Source organism: Tamandua tetradactyla, chromosome 8, assembly GCF_023851605.1.
Source record: "Tamandua tetradactyla isolate mTamTet1 chromosome 8, mTamTet1.pri, whole genome shotgun sequence".
Taxonomy (NCBI): Eukaryota; Metazoa; Chordata; class Mammalia; order Pilosa; family Myrmecophagidae; genus Tamandua; species Tamandua tetradactyla.
The window spans coordinates 81,564,588-81,589,281 of record NC_135334.1 but is presented as its reverse complement, the minus strand read 5'-3'; the positions used below and the strand labels follow the sequence as shown (position 1 = coordinate 81,589,281).

General features: G+C 42.6%; 3 protein-coding genes across 16 annotated transcripts in view; 1 reads left to right on the top strand and 2 right to left on the bottom strand.

Annotated features, from left to right (window-relative positions):
• LOC143644635 (olfactory receptor 5M5-like) overlaps nucleotides 1-1,370 on the bottom strand; it is a 384,306-nt gene extending 382,936 nt beyond the window's left edge. For all 5 annotated transcript variants that reach the window (XR_013156795.1, XR_013156796.1, XR_013156794.1 and 2 more), the window contains exon 1: nucleotides 1,050-1,370. The gene's annotated coding sequence lies outside the window, so the exon portion shown is untranslated. The remainder of the gene's footprint in view (nucleotides 1-1,049) is intronic.
• On the top strand, nucleotides 1,113-20,984 carry CYB5R2 (cytochrome b5 reductase 2). 4 transcript variants are annotated; one of them, XM_077113873.1, is made up of 9 exons: nucleotides 1,113-1,156; nucleotides 2,487-2,630; nucleotides 2,896-2,968; nucleotides 5,398-5,504; nucleotides 5,908-6,037; nucleotides 17,984-18,067; nucleotides 18,823-18,908; nucleotides 19,738-19,837; nucleotides 20,536-20,984. In XM_077113873.1, the coding sequence occupies exons 1-9, from the start codon at nucleotides 1,145-1,147 to the stop codon at nucleotides 20,706-20,708; spliced, it is 909 nt and encodes a 302-aa protein (XP_076969988.1). In that variant the 5' UTR covers nucleotides 1,113-1,144; the 3' UTR covers nucleotides 20,709-20,984. The 4 variants fall into 4 exon arrangements, with proteins under 4 accessions (XP_076969988.1, XP_076969989.1, XP_076969987.1 ...); XM_077113874.1 differs by lacking the exon at nucleotides 1,113-1,156 and adding an exon at nucleotides 1,320-1,632; XM_077113872.1 differs by lacking the exon at nucleotides 1,113-1,156 and adding an exon at nucleotides 1,435-1,577.
• The window catches only part of PPFIBP2 (PPFIB scaffold protein 2), a 180,101-nt gene continuing 169,842 nt past the window's right edge, over nucleotides 14,436-24,694 (bottom strand). For all 7 annotated transcript variants that reach the window (XM_077113862.1, XM_077113867.1, XM_077113860.1 and 4 more), the window contains one exon: nucleotides 14,436-24,351. In XM_077113862.1, coding sequence (XP_076969977.1) covers nucleotides 24,280-24,351 — 72 coding nt within the window. In that variant the 3' untranslated portion in view covers nucleotides 14,436-24,279. The remainder of the gene's footprint in view (nucleotides 24,352-24,694) is intronic.

Here is a 24,694-nt window from a genome sequence, read left to right as displayed (position 1 = left end):
AATAAATGTTATTAAGACAGTACATTACCCATTCTTATGTCCATACATTTTAAAAAATTAAATTGGATCGCTGCCTCATATCATATACAGAAATCAATCCCAGGTGGTTGACTTGAATGTGAAAGGAAAACTTTCCAGCTTTTCAAAGAAAATTTAGAATATCTTTACGACTTTGGATAGGGACAGAAAAGACTAAAAATCACTAGCTACAAAGATAAAAGATGATAAATCTGGCTACATTTACAACAACAAATTTATATTCATCAAAAGACATCACAAAAGAGGGAGGGAGGGAGACAGGGAGGAAGAGCAGGAGGGAAGGAGGGAAGAGAGAAAGGAAGGATAAGTTACAAACTGGGAGAAAACAGTTCTCACTCATATGGCTGACAAAGGAGCAGTATCTAAAATATATGTAAAAGACCCCTAAAAATAAGTAAGAAAAAGAACTTGATACAAAACTGGTCAAAACTCAAAAGCAGGCATTTGTTTCCAGGCAACTCCACTGGAAATAAACACATGAAAGATGTTCAACCTCTTTAACAATTAGGCAATGCAAATTAGGTTCTTGAGACATCAATTACACTTGGCGTGTCAAAAATTAAGATATCTGACGATAGCCTCCCCACTAGCCTCAGCTCAATACCATGTTGAGCATCTCAGTGCAGGCGGGGTCAGCAGAAAGCCCCTGTGTGGTGTGAGTTTGTGAGGTAGAAATCTGTTTCTGGGCTTCTCTGCATCAGAGAAGTGCTGGAGAGGGAGAGGGCGAAACGGGCTCGTCTGCCTCCCATCCTGTCCATGCCGGGTACTTGTCATCTCTCTTCCCCCACAGAGAATGAACAAACTCGGAGTGAATGTCTTCTTCAACTTGATTACACGCCCCCCCCCCACTCCTGCCCCAAACACGTGGCTCAGGATTTGCTCAGAGTAAGAGCTCCTACGTGTTAAATAAATATATTCATGTACTCTTTGAACTGGCCCGAATTCCCACTTCCTTTACCAGCCTCCCCTTCCTCCCAGTCACTCAAGGTGCCCCTTTTTCCCAGACTTACCATACTTCCAACAAGCTGCGGAGACGCGTAGTCAGTCACACCGCTCGGTGCGTACACGGCTAGGACCAGCCGGCAATGGAGTCGCGTAACACGGGATGCCTCGTCAGGTCTGAGGAAATGCCCCCGCCGTTCGTCCGGCCTTCCCCAGACAGGGGAAACCCTATATTTAGCGCGCACCTGGGGGTAAGGCTGGCCCACGGCCAGGTCAGGGGTGAAAGCTTCTTTGACTCACGGCGTCATTCAGGAAAGTGCGTCGCCCGCAGGGGCGGAGGGGCCCCGCCGCCGGGAGGTTGTCCAGGGTCCGCTGCCGCCCCGCCCCCCCCGCAGTTGTCCGGGTCTGCGCCCCGCGCCTCGGCGGGTTCTGAGCACGCGTATCCGGGGCTCGGCCTGGCCCGGAGTCTGCGAGGCTCTCCCGTCCGCCAGGCGGAGCTGCAGAGCGGCGTCCATAGCGGGCGGGCCGCGAGGGCGGACGCGCACCGGCCTCCCGACTAGCCTCTGCTCGACGACATGTTTGGCGTCTCTTTCCGGGTGGGTTCGGCGCAAGCCACGTCTGACCGAGAAGGCCGGACAGAAAGAGGAGGGGGTACGGAGGCGGGCTGGCGCCAGGGGAAGCTCGAGGAGGCCTCCGGACGCTAAGGGAAGTTCGACGGGCCTTCCAGTGGCGGGAAGGGAGACCAAGGAAGGCTCGGAGTAGCGGGGATTGAGGGGCGGGGTGGGCTCGCTGGGCAGGCCTAGAGGGGACTTTGGAAATGGGCGTGGTGCTGGGCGGGGCCTGGGCCTGGCGGAGCTTTCCCCAAATCTTTGGGTTGGGTTAGGAAATGAGTTGGCTGGTTCCCGGGGTGATGTGGCTGGATTTGGGGGATGGATGCGGGAAGGCAGGTTCAGCTCCTGGCAAGAGCCCAGGTCTCCTCCACACAACCTGGAGGGTGTTGGTCTGTTCTGAGGCACTGGGGTCACGGAGTATCTCTTGGTAAGATACTCACCCGCCTCCTACTCCTACCTTGACCTGTCCTGAGTGGAGGAAGCCAGGGATAAGCCGATCTCCAGGCCTACCCTCAGCCACAGGGTAGACCAAAAAATGGCTCGCATCGCATCCACAAGGGGACTCCCAGGATTTGCACCCTTTGAAGTAGCCAGGATGAAGGCTGATGAGAAAGTGGCCTAATGACAGTAGCCTTTCCAGGCCATCTACCTGGCTTGGTCCAGGGGGTCTAATATATCCAGTCAGGCTGACCCATAACTGACCCGTCCCGACCCTCTGATCCACAACGGGCTCAGCCTGCCTTCTGTATAGTGGCTTTCTTTCTGCCTAGGTTCTCTCAGATATAGCCCAGCTTCTTTCGTGCTTTTTGGGGTGGGAAGGGTGCACCTAAAAGCTAGTTACCCTGCTAAGTGGCAGGCAAGACCTGAGGTGCTGTGCTCACATTGTCTTGTTAGGACCCATCCCTGCTCCTTGCCATCACTGTCATTGGGCTCACTGTGCTCCTGATGGCTCTGAAGAACCTGAACTCAAAGAGAAGGACTCTTACCACCTTACAGGACCCTGAAACTAAGTACCCACTGCCCTTGATTGAGAAAGAGGTAATGGGTCAGCCCACCCCCCTCTCCTGTCCGTGGGTGAAAGACAGGAGAACAAGAGTTGTGGGTAATGTACTGGCTGGGGAGGCAGGGAAGTCAGGCTGGTATTTCATGGTCTCTGGTTTACTCCCACTTCCTTTGTGTGTGTTTGTGCTGTGATAGCCTAAATGGAGCTTCTTTCCCAAGCCTCTGAATTGTTCAGCATCAAGAGGCTTCTAGACTTCTAGAAAGCTGAGACAGCCTGCTTCTGTGTTTTCTGATTTTTTAGCAAATCAACCACAACACCCGGAGGTTCCGTTTTGGACTGCCCTCGCAGGACCATGTCTTAGGTCTCCCTGTAGGTGAGCAGGGTTTGGTGTCATCACTAGACTGGGGACCTTGCAGGGCTAGGAGCTCTGCTCCTATTTGAAACACAGGCAGTCTTGATACCCTTCCTGAGCTGTGTGAGTTTGGAGAGTGGGGAGATGGGTTTGGGGGTAGTACATTCCCTTCCTTGTTGATGATCTGTGGCCAACACAAAGTGATACCTCAATAGACATTGGAAAGAGTTGAGCCTGGAGTTGAAAGGTCTAAGATCTCATTATATTCTCCTTCTTGAATGACCTCAGACAAGTTGTTCCACCTCTGTGAACCTTGTCTATGAAATAGGGTTTCCCAGGCTTGCCTTTCTACCTACCTCACTTGAGTAGTTGTGAGGATAAGGTGATTAATGGATGTGAAAATTCAGAACCTGCAAAATTCTGTGCATGTGGGAGCGATGGAGGAACTGATGTTTCTTTATAGTCCAGATAAAGACCAAGGATATGTGAGGAGGCAGGAGCTCCCCCTCCCCACACATACATCATGGGACTGCTCTGCAGGGATATCAGACCCCCACAAATTGAGGGACCCATTGTGGATACCAGCCCTAGAAGTTTTATAGTTCACTTTTCATATTTCTAGTTTTTATCACCACCAGATATCTGTCAGTCTTAGTGAGATAGAAAACCTCTGCTATGCCCAGGGCCTAGCTGGCCCAGGAAACTGTGTATAAACTGCTAGTGCAGCTTGCCTACCTGGTAGGGAGATCATAATCCTCAGCCTGCCTGTCCTGTGTGCACAGGATAAACCTTGACTTCGCCTATGCATCCGGTGATGAAATTACACACTAGACAGACAGCTGGGTCCCTTACCCTCCTTGCTGCTCCCTCTCTGCCTTTCCATCCATGAGAACTCATGTGAGGCTGCTGTACAGTCCTCTCTCTGACTGTGGGGCCAGTATTGGCAAGAAGCCTAAAATGATGGAGACCTTTAAGAGCTCAAATTTGTTAAACCTGACTTGGCCCACTCTCTCCTCAGCCCTGTGTATAGGCAGTGCAAAGTTAGTGGGACAAGGTAATTTAAATGCTTCTGAGAGTCTGCTATGAGGGCTCAGATTGCTGACACTTCCCTCTTTGGCTGAAATGCAGTTGGTTAGAGATGGGGCCCTGAGAGACCAGTTGGGGCAGCCCCCTTTTTTCAGGGGAAGCTGCCAGGGTAGACCCAGGTTGGCTGCATCTAAAAGATTCCTTCCAGGTTTCAAGTTTCAGATTAGCTCTCAGGAGGCAGCTACTTCAGGCAGATATCCCTGGTATCTAACCAGAACCTGTCCTTTCTTAACCCAGTGTTTGCATGTTGGGCTTCAGGGCTTCCTGAAATACTGACATGCCTCTGAAGCAATTTGAAGGATCAGTCCCTTTACGCCCTCCCCTTCTTCCTTCCCTAACTTCTTTTTTCCCTCATTCTCTCTCCTTTCCTCTCTGTCTCTCTCTCTCTCTCTATCTTCTTTCTCTGTCTTTCCCCCTTTGCTCCCTCTTCCCCTACCTCGCTTCTTGAGTTTCTACTTCTTTCTGCGCATCTCCTCCATCTTCCTTCATCGCTGATTTCCTATACTTATACAATTTCTATTCCCTCAGAAACTCTAGCACAGAGCTTTCTCTTGCCTCTAGCTCTTATCTACTGTTTTTAGCCTCTGCCCTTGCTACTAAATACTTTAGTCACTTAAGTCTCCCATTTTAGATCCAGCAGAAATTTGAGTGACCCAGCCCATCATTTAATACTGGGATATTGTCATAATTCATAGGTCTTTGGCCATTCCTGATCCAGTCAGTTCTATCCTGGAGTGGCAGAATTACATGAGACAAAGCTTTGCTGTTGCCCCTAAGCAGAGCCATGGGCCAGGAAGACGCAGTGCTGTTGCTAGAACTCCTGGTCCATGTGTGTCCAAACCCTGTGACCCTACAGTATCTTAGCCCAGGCCTGCTTTTGGAATTCAGATGAGGTTCCTGATTCATTTACAGAACCCAGCATTACAGCAAATTTAGGGAGAAATTAGTTTATTAAGGCTACATACTTTGCTTTAATATGGAAACCATTCTTTCCTTATTTTGAATACTCACCTTCTTACTTTAACTTACTCTCCCTCCACAAAGCACCTGGACACAGTACATGTGCTTTGAAAGTAGGCTTCCTGTATGAGAAGTTCACAACTACACCCTGATCTAGTCAGGGCAGGTACCTCATCTCCATCTAACAAAAGAGTCCAAGACCCAGAGAGGTAAAGTGACTTGCCCAGTATAGCTCACTAAGTAAGAGGATATGCCTAGAACCCAGGCATCCTGAATTTGGCCTCCTTACATGAGTGCCTCCCCTCATCATGTACCCATCTCACTGAAACTCAGTAGTTAATGGAATTCCTGTTTCCTTCTTAGGATAATCATGCTCAGACTTACATCTGATACCTTTTCTGTAGGTAACTATGTCCATCTCTTGGCCAAAATTGATGATGATTTGGTGATCAGGGCTTACACACCTGTCTCTAGTGATGATGACCGAGGCTTTGTGGACTTAATTATAAAGGTAAAGGAGGGGGTGGTGTGATGGTGGCTCAATGGCAGAATTCTCACCTGCCATGCTGGAGACCCGTGTTCGATTCCCGGTACCTGCCCATGCAAAAAAAAAGGTTAAGAATGCTCACCATGTCCCAGCTGCCTCAAACTCACAGAGGCTGTGGAGGACTGTGGGGTGGTGGGGTGGTGGGGTGGAGGAGCAGTGTCTCTTATTCAAAGGGATATGTGCACTTCTAGCAGTGTCATTTAACAGTGAAGCTACATTTAGCCTTGTGGTGTCTTCAGGGATTGCTTACACAACTGTAAAAACAGATTTTCTAGGCAGGGTTTCTAGTGACAAATGCAAACTTAAGTTTAATGTGACTGTGGCCTCAGATCTAGGGGTGTGAAAACTGTCCTGCCTTGCTTTTCAGATCTATTTCAAAAATGTACACCCCAAGCATCCCGAAGGGGGGAAGATGACTCAGTATCTGGAAAACATGGAAATAGGGGAGACAATCCTTTTTCGAGGGCCGACTGGGCGTCTGTTCTATCATGGACCAGGTATTGGGGAATTCACACTGGGCCTCCAGCTAGGAGGAAGATTTCTGGGATAATTCCATTGTTCTAGAAAACTCCTCAGAATTGAGTCACCCAAGCTTGTATTAAGTCTTCATTCATTCATACATTCATTCACATGTCATTGACAACCACATCTATCATTCACTCACACACTCACCTCCCAAGATTGTAACATTCTTAAAATCGGGAAAATTTGGTATTTCTTTGTGACTGTATCTCCAGCACAATACCTGATACATATGAGGTGCTTAATAATGCTGAAAAGTAGATGAATAAATGGATAGATAAGAATGCACACTTGTTCATTTACTCATATGATGACACATTTACACATTTATTCACTGCTGTGGGTAAGTGAGAGTGTTCTAACTTAATCTTTAAAAAAAATTTGTTCTAGTAACATATACAACCTAAAATTTCCCCTATTAACCACATTCACATACACCGTTCTGTGCTGTAAATTACATTTGTAATGTGTGCTGCCATCACCTCCATCCATTACCAAAATTTTACGATCAACCCAAACAGAAATTCTGTACAATTTAAGCATTAACTCCTGATTCCCTACCCCCACCCCAGCCCCCAGTAATCTATATTTTAGATTCTGACTCTTATGAGTTTTCACGTTCTAATTACTTCACATAAGTAAAATCATACAATATTTGGCCTTTTGCATCTGGCTTATTTCACTTTACTTGATGTCTTCAAGGTTCATCCATATTTTCTCATGAATTAGAACTTCATTCCTTTTTAATGCTCAATAATACTCCATTGTATGTATATAACCACATTTTGTTTATCCATTCATCATCTGATGGACACTTAGTTGCTTCCATCTTTTGGCAATTTTGAATAATGCTGCTATGAATATCAGTGTGCAAATTCTTGTTCAAGTCCCTGCTTTCAATTCTTTGGGGTACATACCTAGTAGTGGGATTGCCAGGTCATATGGTAGTTCTATACTTACCTTTCTGAGGCTCTGCCAAATTGTATTCCACAGTGGCTGCATCATTTTACATTCCCACCAGCAATGAATGATTGTTCCTGAATCTCTCCATCCTCTCCAACACTTGTAATTCTCTGCTTTTTATTAATAGTTGCCATTCTAATGGGTATGAAATAGTATCTCTTAGTTCTCTATGCATTTCCTTAATAGCTAATGATACTGAGCATCTTTCCATGTGCTTTTTAGCCATTTGTATATCCTCTTTGAAGAACTGTCTATTGAGGGCTTTTGCCCATTTTTCAATTAGATTGTTTATCTTTTTATTGTTGAGTTGTAGGATTTCTTTATATATTCTGGATACTAAACCTTTATCAGATATGCTGTTTCCAAATATTTTCTCCCATTGAGTAGTCCTTTCACTTTCATGATAAATCCTTTGATGCACAGAAGTTTTTAATTATTATGAGATCCCATTTATCTATTTTTTTTCTTTTATTCATTGTGCTTTGGGTTTACAGTCTAAAAAATAATTCCCTAACATAAGATCCTGAAGATGCTTTCCTATATCTTCTTCTAGGAATATCGTCCTTGTTCTTACATTTAGGTCTTTAATCCATACTGGTTTAAGTATTATATATGATATGAGATAGGGATCTTCCTTCATTCTTTTGCACATGAATATTAACTTCTCCCAGCACTGCTGGAGAGATGATTTTTTCCCAATTGAGTGAATTTGACAGCCTTGTCAAAAATCATTTGGCCAAAGATGCGAAGGTCTATTTCTGAACTCTGAATTTGATTCCACTGGTCAGTTTATCTATCTTTATGCCAGTACCATGCTATTTTGACCATGGTAGCTCTGCAGTATGCCTTAAAGTCAGACAGTGTGAATTCCCCAAATTCATTCTTCTTTTACAAGATGGTTTGGCTATTCAGGGCCCTTTACCCTTCCAAATAAATTTGATGATTGGCTTTTTCATTTCTGCAATGTCAGCTGCTGGAATTTTGACTGGAGTTGCATTGAATTTGTAATGCTTTGGATAGAATTGATATCTGAACAGTATTTAGTCTTCCAATACATGGAATGCAATGTCGTTCCATTTATTTAGATCGTCTTTGATTTCTTTTAGCAATGTTTATAGGTTTGCATGTATAAGATTTTTACATCCTTGTTTAAATTTATTCCTAGATATTTGATTCTTTTAGTTGCTGTTTGTAAATGGACTTTTTCTTAATTTCTATCTCTGATTGCTCATTACTAGTGTATAGAAATACTACTGATTTTTTTCATGGTGATTTTGTATTCTACCACATTGCTAGAGTTGTTTATTAGCTCTAGTAGCTTTGCTAACAATTTTTTGGATCCTGCCATCTGCAAATAGCAACAATGTTACTTCTTCCTTTCTACTTTGGATGCTTTTTATTTCTTTTCTTGCCTAACTACTCTGACTAGAACTTCCCTACAGTGTTGAATAATATAGTGTGACAATGAGCATCTTTGTTTTGTTCCATATCTTAAGGGGAAAGCTTTCATTCTTTCACCATTAAGTAGGATATTGGCTGTGTTTTTCATATATGCTCTTAATCATATTGAAGAACTTCTCTTCTGTTCTTATCTAAGTGTTTTATCAAGAAAGAATGCTGAATTGAAATTGAGAGTATAGGTTATAAGGTTAAGGCCTATTGTAAAGTTTCCTAAATGGTAAGCTTTTATAGAAATTCCATCTATTCTGGAGTTGTAACTGTTATTTCTAAATTCTGAGATGCTGAGATATTTGTGTGTAACCTAGTCATTCCCTGGAACTTCAGACATTTGTGTGACAGTGTAACTCTAATTCAGAGATAGAGCCCTGAAGCTATGAAAGTCAGCGTTATACAACAACTGTTAAAAAAGTTGAGAAAAGAGATCAGACTTCAACTAGAGATAATGAATGAAGCTGATCTGGATAGAACTAAGGTAAATCAGAATATAGGGTAAAGGATGATAAGGACTACATTTTAAAACTTCAAGTTCTGTGTGAGACCAAAGGAAGAGATGTTTATTTGGTACAAAATTTATATTTTTGGTAGCACAGTATCTAATTTCACTTGTATGGTTAGTTTATTGAACACCATAATTGCATTGAATCTTGAACAGGGCATGAGATCTTGTTGGTTTGTACAAGTGAGTGTGATGCTCGACATATTTCAGAATAACTTGGACAGAGAATAAAGTATTTGCAAAGTCCCCCTGGGGGGCTGGAGAGAAGGGAGGAAACATTAAACTTCCCCATCTGGGGAATTCATGATATTCTTGCAAGCATTGAAGACAACCAATTTAATATGCCAAGTCCTTAATCTTGGGATTCTTCCCTTACAAAACTTATTCCTGCAAAGGAGAAGCTAAGCCTACTTAAAATCATGCCTAAGAGTCATGCCCAGAGAACCTCTTTTGTTACTCAGATATGGCCTCTCTCTCTCTCTAAGCTAACTGGGTAGATGAACTCACTGCTCTCCTCCCTGTGAGACATGACTCCCAGAGCTATAAATCACCTGGTAATGTGGGACATGACTCCCAGGGATAAACCATGACCTGGCATCATGGGATGGAAAAAGCCTTCTTGACCAAAAGGGTCAAGGGGGAAGAAAGAAATAAGACAAAATAAAGCTTCAGTGACTGAGAGATTTCAAAGACTTGAGAGGTTATCCTGGAAATTATTCTTATGTATTATATAGAAATCTGTTTTAGTTTGCAAAGTGCCAGAATGCAATATACCAGAAATGTAATGGCTTTTTAAAGGGAATTTATTAAGTTGCAAGTTTACAATTTCAAGGCCATGAAAATGTCCAAATTAAGCATCCAGATAAAGATACCTTAATTCCAAAGAAAGGGCCAATGAACTTTCGGGTTTCTCTCTTAGCTGGGATGGTACATGGCAACATCTGATAGCTTTCTCTTCTCATTTCATAAGGCTTCCCCAGGGGCATTTTCCTTCTGCATTTACAAAGGTCTCTGGCTATATGGGCTCTGTTGGTTCTACAGCTTTTTTCAAAATGGTTCCCTCTTGAAGTGCTCCAGTAAGCACCCCCACCTTGAATGGGCAGAGACACATCTCCATGGAAACCATCTAATCAAAATTTACCACCCACAATTGGGTGGGTCACATCTCCATGGAAATAATAAAAAGATCCCACCCAGCAATATTGAGTGTGGCTTAAAGGACTTGGCTTTTCTGGGGTACATCATAGCCTCAAACCAGCACATTCCACCCTTTGTACCCCAAAAAGACATGTTCTTTCCAAATGCAAAATACATTCATCCCATAACAATATCAACAGCTTTAAACCATTTCAGTAACAATATAAACACAAGGTCAGAAACAGTACAAAATCTCATTAAAGTCAGTTACAGGCATGGTCTGTTGTAAGGCAAAATTCTCCTCTGGCTGTAGTCCTGTAAAACTTAGAACAAGTTGTCTGCTGCCGAAGAAGAGACAGTCATAGGATACATGTGCCAATTTCCACTGGGAGAAATTGCAAGGAACACCGGTGTCACCAGACCCAAACACCAAACCTGAAAACCTGCAGGGCAAACTCCATTAGATTTCAAAGTCTGGGAGTCATTTATCCTCAGGACTATAGAAAGCATCAGTCCCATCCTTTCCAGGGGCCTAATCAGTAGCTCTGCTCTCTCCAAACACTGGTGTGAGTTTGCAACCTTGGAGGACATTTGGGAGACCACCTATTTCTCGGCTCCACTATCTCCAAGCATCAGGGCAGCACCCAGGCTCTTTGCCATTTCTGGGGCACATGTTCAGCCCCTCCAGAACAATATGGTTACAGTTAGGCTTTCCTCAATCCTCAAGGAATGTGCTCCACCCTCTCCAAGGCCTGGGGCACCACTCTTCCAGAACATCCAGGTGGAAGGCCCACACTCTGCCTTTGGGGCAAACTCACCCTCTCTGGGTGTTGGGATAGGTCTGCTCTCTTGGCCCGAGGCTTCTTGGCTTCAGACCTTAGCTTCCATGGTTCTGCCTCTGAAGTTATTTTCCTTTCAGTTTGTCCCTTTTCTGTCCCTTTTAATCCAGGTTAGCAGTGATTCCATTTATACAGATCCCACAGCATACTGCATTGGTCTTATAGGCAGTATGCTGGGATCATGCCCATAAGACAATAGGACTTTCCACAGATCCTTCCTGGATAACTCCATCTCCAATCATGGCCTTTTCTGAAATGGCTGACTGGTTCAATGTTTGGTTAAATCCTCATGTGGGGCACTATTCTCTGGGGTTTCTCTGTCTGGAAGCCCAGAATTTTCCAGACCATCAGTTTCTGGTTTCTTTGTACCCAAGAATTCAGTTCTCAGCTTATCTCTTTCCTAATGTATTTTTCTATAAGCTGCAAGGAGAAGCCATGCTGCCTTTTCCACATTTAGTTTGGAAATTTCCTCAGCAAAGTATCCTAGGTTGTCACCTTTAAATTCTAACTTCCGTCCAACAGCAATACTCATTTGGCCAAATTATCTGCCATTTTAAAACAAGGGTCTCTTTCTTTCTGGTTTGCAATGACAAATTTCTCATTTCTATCCAAAGCCTGGTCAGAAGTATCTTTAGAGTTCACATTTCTACCAACAGTCTTTTCAAAGCACTCTAGGTCTTCTTCATCAGGCTCCTCACATTTCTTCCAAAATTTTCCCTTCATTCATTTAAAAAGCTATTCCAACATGTTTGGTATTTGCAAACCACAAGCAGCATTCCACTTCTATGGTACCAAAATCTATTTTTGTTTGTAAGGTGCTGGAATGCAATATGCCAGAAATGGAATGGCTTTAAAAAGGGAATTTTTTAAGTTACAAGTTTACAATTCTAAGGCCATGAAAATGTCCAAATTAAGGCATCCAAAAGAAAGATACCTTAACTCCAACGAAAAGGCCGATGAAGTTCGGGGTTTCTCTCTCAGCTGGAAGGGCACATGGCAACATCTGCTAGCTTCCTCTTCTCATTTCATAAGGCTTCCCCAGGGTTGCCTTCCTTCTGCATCTACAAAAGTCTCTGGTTGTGTGGTCTCTGTTGATTCTCAAGCTTTTTCAAAAATAATTCCCTCTTAAAGGGCTCCAGTAAGCAACCCCACCTTGAATGGGTGGAGATATATCTCCATGGAAACCATCTAATCAGAATTTACCACCCACAATTGGGTGGGTCACATCTCCATGAAAACAATAAAAAGATACCATCCAGCAATACAATATTGAATGAGAATTAAAGGACAAGGTTTTTCTGGGGTATATAATAGCTTCAATCTGTTACAACGTCCCTTTTTAGTTTATGGCGTATTAGAGTAGGGAATACCTGAAACTGTTGAACTGTGTTCTAGTAGCCTTGATTTCTTGAAGACCAGTGTATAAATATATAGCTTTTACAATGTGACCATGTGATTGTGAAAACTTGTGGCTGATGCTCCCTTTATCCAGGATGTTGACAGATGAGTGAAAAAATAAGGACAGGGCAATGCGACAGTGGCTCAATGGCAGAATTCTCACCTGCCATGCCAGAGACCTGGGTTCGATTCCCAGTGGCTATCCAAGTAAAAAAAAAGAGAGAGAGAGAGAGAGAGAGAGAGAGAGAAAGTAAGGACAAATAAATAAATAAATAAATAAATAGAGGGAGATAAGGGGTAAAAAAATTGGATAGATTGCAATACTAATGGTCAGTGAGAGGAAAGGGTAAGTGATATGGAATACATAGGTTTTTTTTCTTTTTATTTCTTTTTCTGAAGTGATGCAAATGTTCTAAAAATAATCATGGTGATGAAAATACAGCTATGTGATGATATTGTGAGCCACTGATTTGTATACTTTGGATGGACTTTATGGTGCGTAAAGATATCCTAATAAAAATATTTTTTAAAAAAAGTATGCTGGATTTTGTCAAATGCCTTTTCCAACTCATTCGAGACAATCCTGTGGGTTTTCCCCTTTGTTTTGTTAATATAGTGTATTACACTAATTGATTTTCTTCTGTTGAATCAACCATGTATACCTAGGATAAAACCCATTTGATCATGGTGAATCATTCTTATAATGTACTGTTGGATTCAATTTGCTAGTATTTTGTTGAAGATTTGTGCATCTATTTTCATAAGAGAAATTGGTTTGTAATTTCCTTGTAGTATCTCTATCTGGCTTTGGTTTTAGGGTGATGTTGTTCTCATAGAATAAATTAGCTATTGTTCCCTTCTCTTCAACTTTTTGGAAGACTTTGAGGAGGATTCTTCTTGGAATGACGGTAGAATTCACCAGTAAAGCCATCTGGTCTTTGGCTTTCCTTTTTGAGGAGGTATTTATGATTGATTCAGTCTCTTTACTTGTAATTGGGTGTTGAGGTCTTCAATTTCTTCTAGAGTCAGTTCATGTATTTCTAGGATTTTGTAAATTTCAACTAGATTATCTAGTTTGTTGGCATACAGGTAGTTGTTCATAGTATCCTCTTATGATCCTTTTTGTTTCTGTGGGATCAGTAATAATGTTGCCCCTCTTATTTTTTATTTTATTTATTTCCATCTTCTCTCTCTTTTGTCTATCTAAGTAAGGGTTTGTCAATTTTATTTATCTTTTCAAAGAACTAACTTTGGTTTTGATTTTTTTTATTCTCAATTTCATTTATTTCTCCTCTAATCTTTGTTATTTCTTTCCATCTGCTTGCTTTGGGATTAGTTTGCTCTTCTTTTTCTAGTTTCTCCAAGTGTGCAGTTAGGTCTTTTGTATTAACTCTTTCTTCTTCTTAAATGTATTTAGAGCTATAAATTTCCCTCTCAGCACTGACTTGCTACATCCCATAAGTTTTCAGAAGTTGTGTTCTCGTTTTCATTTGTCTTGAGATATTTACTGATTTCTGTTGCAATTTCTCCTTTGACCCACTAAGTGTTTAAGAGTGTGTTGGTGTTGTTTAACATCCATATATTTGTGAATTTTCCTGTCCTCCACCTGTTACTGATTTCCAGCTTCATTCCATTATAGTTGGAGAAAGTGTTTTGTATAATTTCAATCAGTTGAAATTTATTGAGACCTGTTTTGTGACCCCAATATGTGATCTGTCCTGGAGAATGATCTGTGAGCACTTAAGAAGAATGTATATCCTGCTGATTTGGGGTGCAATTCTCTGTTTTTGTCTGTTAGGTCTAGTTTGTTTATCCTACTATTTAAATTGTGTTTGTTGAACCTCTGTCTAAATGTTCTATCTACTGACAATTTCTCTATTTCTCTATTTCTCCCTTCAGTTTTGCGAGTGTTTACCTCATGTATTTTGGGGCACAATGATTAGGTACCATAAGTATTTATGATTTTTATTTCCTCTTGGTGGATTTCCCCTTTTATTAATATATAATGTCTTTCTTTGTCTCTTATAACAGCTTTTGGCTTCAAGTCTGTTTTGCCTGATATTAATATAGCTATCCCAGCTCTTTTTTTTTTTTTTTTGGTTACTATTTGCATGGAATATCTTTTTCCATCCTTTCACTTTCAACCTACTTGTGTCTTTGGGTCTAAGGTGAGTTGTATAAATAGAATATAGTCAGATCATGCTTTTTATCCATTCTGCCAATCTATGTCTTTTGATTGGGGAGTTTAATCCATTAACATTCAGTGATACTACTATAAAGGTAGTAGTTCAGCCATATTGTCCTTTGGTTTTTATATGCCTAATCTTTTATTGTTTTTTTTCCTTTAGTGCAACCTCTTTTGATTTTTAGTTGAATTTTTATGATGTATCTGACTGATCCTTTTCTGTATATTTCTTAAAATACTTTTGTTCCAGTTACTTTAGGTTTTATATTACACAACCTACATCTATAATCTGATTTGAAAGGATACTAATGTAGCTTCAATAACATATACACTCACTACTCCCGTTTCTTCGTTTCCCCCTTTTATGTTGTTTTTTGTCCCACATTACCCCTTTATATTTTTGCATGTCCACTATCAGGAAATAAGATTTTTTCTTGTTCGAGTATATTCTGATTCTTGTAAGAATTAGAGAGTAATTACCTATCGAGGATACAGTATTATTGAGTTTTGTGTTTACCCATTTAGTTACCTTTACTGAATATCTTCACTTCTTCATACTGCTCCAAGCCACTCTCTCCTATAACTTTTAACCTGAAGAACTCCCTTTAGTAATTCTTGTAGGACAAGTCTTTTGTTTATGAACTCTCTCAGTCTGTTTATCTCTGAATGTTTTAAACTGTCTCTCAATTTTGAAGGATACTTTTGCTAGATAGTGTTTTTGACTGGCAGTTTTTCTTTCAGGATCTTAAATATATCATATCACTGCCTTTTTGCCTCCATCTTATCTGATGAGAAATTGAGGATCCCTTGTATGTGAAAAATTGGCTTTCTTTTGCTGTTTTCAGAAATCTCTCTTTATCTTTGGCATTTGACATTTTAATTTCTATGTGTCTCAGAGTAGGTCTATTAGGATTTATTCTGTTCAGAGTACATTGTACTTCTTGGATATGTATATTTATGTCTTTCATAAGAATGTTCTGTCATTATTTCCTCAGATAGTCTTTCTGCCCCTTTTCCCTTCTCTTTTCCTATACTGGGACATTGATGATGCATATGTTTGTATGCTTCATGCTGTCCCTCAAGTCCTTGAGACACTGCTCAATTTTTTTCCGGTTATTTTCTCTGTCTTTTTGACTGATTTTGATTCTCCTGTCTTCAATTTGCTGATTCTTTCTTCTGTCTGTTCAGATCTGTTGTTGGATGCTGTTAATGTATTTTTAATCTCAATTATTATTTCTTCCATCCTCATAAATTATGAGGATGAAACATAATTTATGTTTCTTTTTAGTTTCAAATCTTTTTGCTCCCAAACTGTATTAATGTTATTTGGCACTATATCCACTATTAGTTTATTTATATCCATATTATCCTTCATCTTCATCATTTTATATTTCTTTGAACTTCTTTGATAAGTTCCAAATTTGGTGTCTCCTCTGAAGTTTTAATTTATATCCCTTGACTGAGCCATATCTTCCTGTTTCTTAGTATGACATAATTTTTTGCTGATGTCTGGGTATCTAATTATTTTGATATGTTAACTCTAAATGTCATTTTCTCCTTTTTGCCTAGGTTTTTATTGTTGATTGGCTTAGTGTTAAGGCTCTTCTCTAACACCCAGTCCAATTTATTCTGGACCTTTAGAGTAGCCTATGTTTAACTCTTCAGATTTTCTCATCTCTTCTTCGTCTGATTCTTGCCCTGGATATGTGGTACAATTTTACAAATTTACAAATGATTGCCCTTTGGTGTGCAGTGTTTCATCTCCAAGAGAAAGCTTCCTTTACTCTGTTCCTTCTCTGGGTATCTTGCTCTGTTCTGACTGTTTTTTGTGTGGAATTTTCTCCCCAGCTCCTATGATTTGTTTAAATTCTCTCCCTTGCCCAATGCCCCCTTTTTATTACACTTTTCAATTCTGGGACACATCCTGAGAGATAGTTCAGACTTGCTCCATCCCCCCTCCCTACTCCCCCCTCCTTTTTTTTTTGACAAGAGGCTTCTCTTCCTCTGGTTTCTTCCCCATTAGGATATCTTGCCTGAGGGAGCCAGATGGGGTCAATCCAGAAAGGTCCATTTTGCATTTAGGTGGCCCAGCAAACAGAGACTGGATTTAATGTGCGTACCATTTGCCACTGTTCTGTCGTGGTCACTGGGGGCATTTTTGTAGGTAGCACTCCTCAGCCACTTGTGTACTGTCCCAAGTTTCTCTGTGAACTTAGGTCCCTGTTTCCAGGGAATCTTGGCTAGATATGTGTGGGTTCTGTTTTTTTTTTTTTTTTTTTTACGTTTTAATTGTATAGTATAACATATATGAAGCAAAGAAATAAAAAAGCAATAGTTTTCAAAGCACTCTTCAACAAGTTACAGGACAGATCCCAGAGTTTGTCGTGGGCTACCATACAATCCTCTCAGATTTTTCCTTCTGGCTGCTCCAGACTGTGGGTGGCTAGAGGGTTTAAATATTTTTTTTTTTTTTTACCATCACAATCAACTTTTTTTCCTTTTTTTATGAAAAATAACATATACAAAAAAATCAATAAATTTCAAAGCACAGCACCACAATTAGTTGTAGAGCACATTTCAGAGTTTAACATGTTACAATTCCACATTTTTAGTTTTTACTTCTAGTTGCTCTAAGATACTAAAGAAAACTAAAAGAGGTATCAATTTAATGATTCAGCATTCATGTTCATTTGTTAAGTCCTGTCTTCACTTAACTCTACCATCACCTTTGATCTTTCCATCTCTCTCTTTAGGGGTGTTTGGACTATGGCCATTCTAACTTTTTCATATTGGGAGGGTCTGTCACTAATATGGGGTAGGGAGATGGAACTATCTGCTATTCTGGAGAGGCTGGAGAGTTTTATGTGTGGAGTTTTAATTCACTGCCACAGGTGGCTCTGTTGTCTGTGTCTGTGGCAGGAGGGACCCAAGGTCATGCTGGCTCAGTGTGACTCTTACACGGGCCCAAGTGAGGGGAGGGATCTGGACTGTTGGGTCTGGAGTGTAAATCTTCTACCTAATTTCAGCTTTTTACTTCGGTTCAATATTTGCGGAGTCCTTCTCCAGTCTCTGCTGTACTCCAGAGTTCCAAACAAGTGGTATTTGTCCTTTTATTAGTTGATTCTGAGGGGAGGCTTTCAGGGGTTAACTTATATCACCATACTGATGACATCATCTCCATATTAGCTTAATCTTGCCTTTCTCATTCTCATGAGGAAAGGTCTAATCATTTCATAAGAAGGCCCAGTTTCTATTTCCTTTTTGTGCATTAGTACACTGGAGCTGACCAAGGAAGCCATCTTGGCCTGCTTCACTGGTTTGAAATGGGTACAGCTGATCCCTTTGGTGGATTTGCCTCCTGGGAGACTCAAAGAAACTCAGTAATCTTTGCAGACTCTCTGGCAAGGGCTGCAGAATTCAGAAGCATCCTCTGTGTTTCCAGGGCATCTTGCAGTCAAACCAGACAAAACAAGTGAACCTGAAAAGAAACTGGTCTGTCACCTGGGGATGATTGCTGGGGGCACAGGTAAGAGGAATTTGGGGAGCTTCATTCACAGGGTGAGCCCTGACACCTTTCTGACTTTGAAGTCATTTAATCCTAGAATTGGTGAATTCTTCACTGCTGCAGATGGGAACTCAGGGTCAGTGAGAGGATGTGGAACTGATCCCATGTGCCCTCCCCCCCTAAGCCAACATGGTGGTTGCCCAGGGGCCAGGGGGAGCCTGTGAGGTCAGGATGGGAAACATAGAAGAGTCGGTGGAGCCAGCTGGGCAGGCTCACCCAATGTTCCCCAAGGTCTCCTGGGTTCACTACAGCCTGACTCTCCGCATCCCTTTAAACTGAAGGCCTGAAAGCAGAGAACATACATTTAAAGAGCACCTATGATGTGCCAGATACTTGTAAAACAATCACATTTACTCCTGATTAATTCTGTTTTAGAAATGAGGACCCTAAGGGGTGCAGACAGGTAACTGACTCTCCCCTCGTCACATAGTGAGCTGGGAGTGAAATCCAGTTCCGATTCCAAAGCCAACTAAACACTCTTTCCATGTTGCTATGTTAAAATGAAAAAAAAAAAACGTTACATTGCACTAGAAGGGAAAACCAAAATGAAAGGCTATTTCTCACTCTGAATTTTGGGAGCAAGAGTGAGAAACATGTAGTAGGAGCCAAGGAAAACTGTTAAGCTGCAGCAGCACAGGAACTGTGGGCTTCTGGGGCAGGGTAGGGTGAGGTAGGGAGGTTCCTGACCTGCCCACTGATTGTGTTACGTGTTGCAGGGATTACACCCATGCTGCAGCTCATACGTCACATCACCAGGAACCCCAGTGACAAGACCAAACTGTCCCTTATCTTTGCCAATCAGGTCAGTTCTGCGGAGTCAGTCTTGGGCTTGCAGTGGGAGAATGGAATGTTTGCTGAGCTGAGGCTCTGCATTCATTTCTCAAGCATTATAGAGCACTAATCAGATGCCTGTGGCTGTGGGATTGCTTAGTGGGCTCTACAAGGGCAGCTGGAAGCCAGAAGAGCTGAGTCTAGTCCTATTTGGGGCTCTTGTGTTTTTTTTTAACTTTTCTATCTCCCCAGCTAACCCTGAATCCTAAGTCTGCCTTCCTTCCTTCCATGACATATATTTTCATTGTTCTCTGATTATAAAATAATAGGCAGTTTCCATGGAAATTTTGAAAAATATGGAAGAAAATAATTTCTATCCTTAAGAAGTTATTTTGACATATTTTCCAGTCTTTTCTATGCATGCTGTATATTTACAATATATATATATATTGGAGTTTTTATTTTCACCTAACTTTACCACACAGATATTTTCTTCTCACTAAAACTGTATCTTTTCATCATAATCTACATCAAGTTGCACCATAATTTACTACATCTTCTACATTCACTTTTCACAATTATAAATGGTACTGTGATGAGTAATTTTGTGCCTAGGCTTGATAACTTTTAGATTTTCTTAAATAGAATCCCAGAAATGGAACTAATGGGACAAGAATTATGAGGAGTTTTAAGAAGATCCAGGCCCTTTTGCAGTATCTCTGGTTCCTTTTTCCCCCAGCTCCTGGATCTTCCGTGCTATTCTACCACATCACATCACCTCAAGCTAGAGTGGGGGCAGCTTGGGCAGGAATGAAGAACAAGCTGATGGAGGGGCTTTTCTAACATTGCTTCTTTTCTAGACAGAGCAGGATATCTTGGTGAGAAAGGAGCTTGAAGAAACTTCCAGAATGTACCCCAACCAGTTCAACCTGTGGTACACCCTGGACAGGCCTCCCACTGGTACGTTCCAACCAGCCCCCACTGTGGGTCAGCCCCAACTTTTCACCCTCGTCAAGGGGTTAGGCCCTGTTTTTTATTTGTTTAGTTTGTTTGTTATGACTATGCTTGGAGGGTCAGACCTTGGGTTTTACTACCATATAGGAAATGTAGGAATTGGAGGAAGAGAGGATTTGTGACAATTTGTAAGGGCAATCAAGAGCAGTTGGTCCTTATCCCAGCAGCACTTGGCATACTGCACTAAACCTGCACATACAGGGACACTGAACCACTGGGCCACACTGTATGTTCCACCCCACGGTATCCCACACACTGTATCAATACGACCACTGATCCCCTTCACATCTCACGCTGTTGCTCACAGCCCATCTCAATATATAGCAGTCCTCACATGCTGAGCCTCAGACAGCCGCTGCAGCTGCCCCAACTAGTAACCCAGCAACCAGCATTCACATGGCTGCCACGGCCCTACATCCTCCTTTCAGCTGCACCTCTTCCCCACTGTATTGAATTACTCCTATCTTGTCAGGCAGCTCACTGCTCGGCAGACGGTATCACCCACCTGGGCAAGTCTACAGTAGTGCAGACTCTCAGCTTTTGTAGAGCAGCCTGGTATCACCTAACTTTAAGGAGGAAAGACAGGGAGCCTCAGTTTGAAGCCTGGCAACCCCCAGCTCTTTTCTGTTTATGCTTAATTTCAGGCTGGAAATACAGCTCAGGCTTCATTTCTGATGACATGATCAAGGAGCACCTGCCACCTCCAGGGAGGTCCATACTCATCCTTGTGTGTGGCCCACCACCCCTGATCCAGACAGCTGCACTGCCTAACCTGGAGAAACTGGGTTATACCAAGGACATGATTTTCATCTACTAATACCCTTCATGTGCTTAGCAAAGCTGACTGGCCCCCTTCACCTGTTTCAAATGAGTTCAGCTTCACCATGTGAAATGAGGATGTTTTTAAAAGGGCCTCTTAATGCTCCTGTAGGGATGCACCTTGGTGCCCCTCTATTTTGTATGAGGCTTAAAAAGCTGGGTTCAAGGGGCTGGAGACAAAGTGGCTTCTGAGAACTCCTTGCTTGTGGGTTGAAGGAGCTCCACTTCAGTATCTTTTTCTGTGGTTTGGTGAAATAAACTTAAGTACAAAGCAGACAGCTCATGATGTATAGCTCTGCAGGGTACCCGCTAGTAGTCAGGAGCCATTGGTCTGCCCTGCATGTGTGTTAGCTTCTGCATGTTCAGAACTGGCAAAAGTGCCAAGCAGATTTCCAGAAAATCCACTTCCCTCTCTTGTGGGAGACCCTTGAAATATGAATTGTGTAAACACACATCAGGGCAGTAGTAAATCCACAGGGTAGGTAGGTGGGCACCAGGAATCCTTCCTAGACTCTGTACTTTGCATAGCAAATGGAGGCAAGTGCATTATTTTAGATTCCTCTAAATGCCAGTCCTTGTGCTGGCTTGGAAAGTAAGGTTGGCTACATACAGAAGCCTATTAACTTGCAAACAAAATTATCTTTCAGCAGCTGTTCCTTAAATCCTTTATAATATTAAACCCAAATGACACAATCACCATCTGCTGTCCATAGCCAGGAAGACACACTTTGTTCTACTTATGTTATCTGTGAGTGGGTAGAGCCACTGCTATTATTTCATCTAATCATCCTAATGAGCCAGGATAGTCAAAATGCTCTCTTTAAGTTTAGGTGAGGAAACAGAGTCAAAGACTAAATACTTTTCCCCAGGTCATTCAGCCAGTAGGTGGCAGAGTTGGACTTCAAACCTGGATCTGTCTGGTTCCAAGTTGGTCCCTTTTCACAAAAGCTGATATAAAGGCAGCAGTGCAGAACCTTGGTGCTGCTGAATTACTTAATGTGTGTGAGAGAGAAAGAGAAGGAGGTGGATATAGCTCTACAGCTCTAGGGAATACAGTCAAATGCCCATACGATGGCCAAACACTGGGATGGTCTCTCCAGAGGAGGGTTGCCTTCATCCATCCATCCATCCATCCATTTAGCCTATCCTCAGTGAATCCCCTACTCAGGAAAATACACTCTGCTGGGCACTGCATAATGGGGAAGACACAGATCCTGTCCTCAGAGATGCTTTTTTGAAACAGAAATCTGACCATGCCTGTCCTCTGCTTTAAATTCTCCACTGCTTTCACTGCGGTCCCCTCATGAGCAGTCCTCTGTCTCCAGGAGGAATTTCAGTGACTTGGCTTAAGGCCTTTGTTGGTCTGATTTCTGCTGGCCTTACAAGATTCTTTTCCTTAATTGGGCCTCCTACTCTGACCCCATTCTTTAATCCTGTAGTTCTCAACCAGGGGTGATTTTGCTTCCTGGAGACACTTGGCAAAGTCTGGAGATATTTTTCGTTGGTCAGGGCTTAGAGGATGCTGGCATCTAGAGGGTAGAAAGCCATGGATGCTTGTAAACATTCTACAATGCACAGGACAGCCCTCACCACAACGAATGCCCCAAATGACAGTACTGTGGGAGTTGAGAACCCTTGCTTTAGTCTTAAAGCTGTTGGTAGTTTCCAGGATATACAGGAATATTTCAAGCCCATCTGCTTAGAATGTCCTTTCCCTCTGGCATGCCATGAGTTATCTTTCAAAATCCAAGTCTCACCTTTTCCCACTGAACCTTTTTTGGTCCCAGCCATAAGGTCCTTAATAGAAATGACAACTAATTCTTTTTTGGCTTCTGGGACTTCTGTTGGAACCCCCATAACATTTTAGCACACTTTTGTTTTAAACAGGTCTGTACTTCTCACTAGATAATAGGCACTGCTTAGGCAGGGACCTTGGCATTAGAGTTGGTATCTCTAGCTTCTTCCTAGCCCAGGCATGGAAGGTACTTAATATGCACACGTGAGCAAGTGGACAGATGGGGAACCAGGAACATGGGTCTCCTTGAGCAATGTGAGAATCAGGATTGAATCTTATTCATATCCATATAGGAGCTAGCCCAGAGCGAGGGCTTAGGTTGTGTGTGTGTTGAGGGTGAGCAAAGTAAGGATGACAGACAACGTATAAACAACTTCAAGGTGAGCTATGAAGTTCTCATGCCCAAACAAAAGACAGACTAGACATTGTAGGATAAGAGTTGGTCTCCAACTAAGACATCAGCAAAGATATCCTGAAAAGAGGTGGTATCTGTGCTGAGCCTTGACAGGATTTGTGAAGGAGCTAGGAAGACAAATGCATTCATTAGTGAGGGAATGACTTAAGCAAAGGCCTAGAGGCAGAAATGGTACATGCACATGCCTTGAAAGGAACAGTGGATTTGGCTAGTGAGTAGGAACAGAGTCTGAAGAAGCCAGGATGCTGACTGAGAAGGGCCTTGCATGCTAGATGAGGATATTGAATTCTATTCTGTGGTAATTCTTTGACCTTCTGAGCAGAGAGGGCACAGGATTAAAATGGTGCTTCAGAATGGCCACCTGGGGCTCAGGTAGAAAAAATCTGGTGGGAACCAACTGGAGGGGTGAGGTCCCAAGTAGGAGACCAACTACAGTGATCAGATAGGAGGTGAGGCCTGAAATAGAGCAGTCCTAGTGGGAAAGAGAGGAAAGGACAAATCACTGAGGGGATGGAGAGCATTTGGCAACTGACTGGTTGGGGAGGGGACCAAGGGAGGAGACTGACTCAGAGTGGTGCCTCTCACTGAGGTAGGACACCAGAGAGGGAACAAGCTTATCAGGAGGATGATGAGTTGGCAGTGGAAACATGCTATTGGGGTGCTTTTTAATCAAACACATCTAAGGGGGTAAGGAAAAATGGCAGGGCCACAGCCTCATAAACTGAGTGTGCTCTGTTGAGTTTGGGAGGAGGAAGAGGCCCTCTGTGTGTGTTGGGGACTCCTCTGCTAAGGCACTGGGTAGCCCAGCAGGACCTCGGAATCAGCAGATGCCTGTAGTAGATGAGGGTAGATAGAGGGCAGACAGGGCAGTGAGAAAGGGGCCTCATTGCTCCTTCCCTGCGCTCCCTAAACACCCTCACCAGGTCAGATTCCTATGAATGGAAAGGGGCCTCCCTATTATCATTTTACCCAGCTCAGTGCTACAGACCATTCAGAAAATGTTTTCAGAACTTTTTCTCCCTGGCAGTTCTATAAACTAACAGCCCATCTCCACCAGTGAAAGTCTCTCAGCTGTCACCAGGATTAGTAGGCACCACTGAGTCTGTGCCCTGATACCTCACTACCCACCCCACACAAAGTAGAAATGCTTTAAAAGGTATAAAAAACTATGGTGAAGAGCACAGCATAGCTGAAAACAAGGACATAGAGCCGGCTCTTACATCTGCTCCACAGCTCCACTGCACTCCTGCCAGCCCCAGTCTGGGCTCTACATGCGGCTGTGTGCCAGCTCCCCATTGAAGCAAAGACTCATCCCTCTCCCCAACACGTGCCTCTCTGGGCTCTTGGACACGAAGCCAGTCATCTCCAATCATCAGAGTCGGGAGTGGACAGATGAGAATCATTCAGCAGCTGGTCCTGGCTCAGCAGAGTCTGAAAGGACACAGCCACAGGGGCGGTTTAACAGTTTTGGTCAAGGCTGCCCTGGGGCAGCTATGTGGGAAGCAGAGAAGCATTGGGCTTTGGTCCTTGTGTGACACTAGTAGCCATAAGTTCATGGTGTCCCAAGGACCTTGAGTTTTGGTCAGAATGGACAACACTATTAAGAATGAATTGTTCATACTTTAGAATTTAAAATTGCTGTTTTAAGGCCACTGAAGGCCTATCAGAGGTGATAAGGGCAAGCAAGGTTGGGCAGATTCACTTCAGTGTGTAAGTCAAGAAATGTAAATAGATGACTAGAAGCGTTCTCCTTTGGATTCAGGAAGCCCCTCCT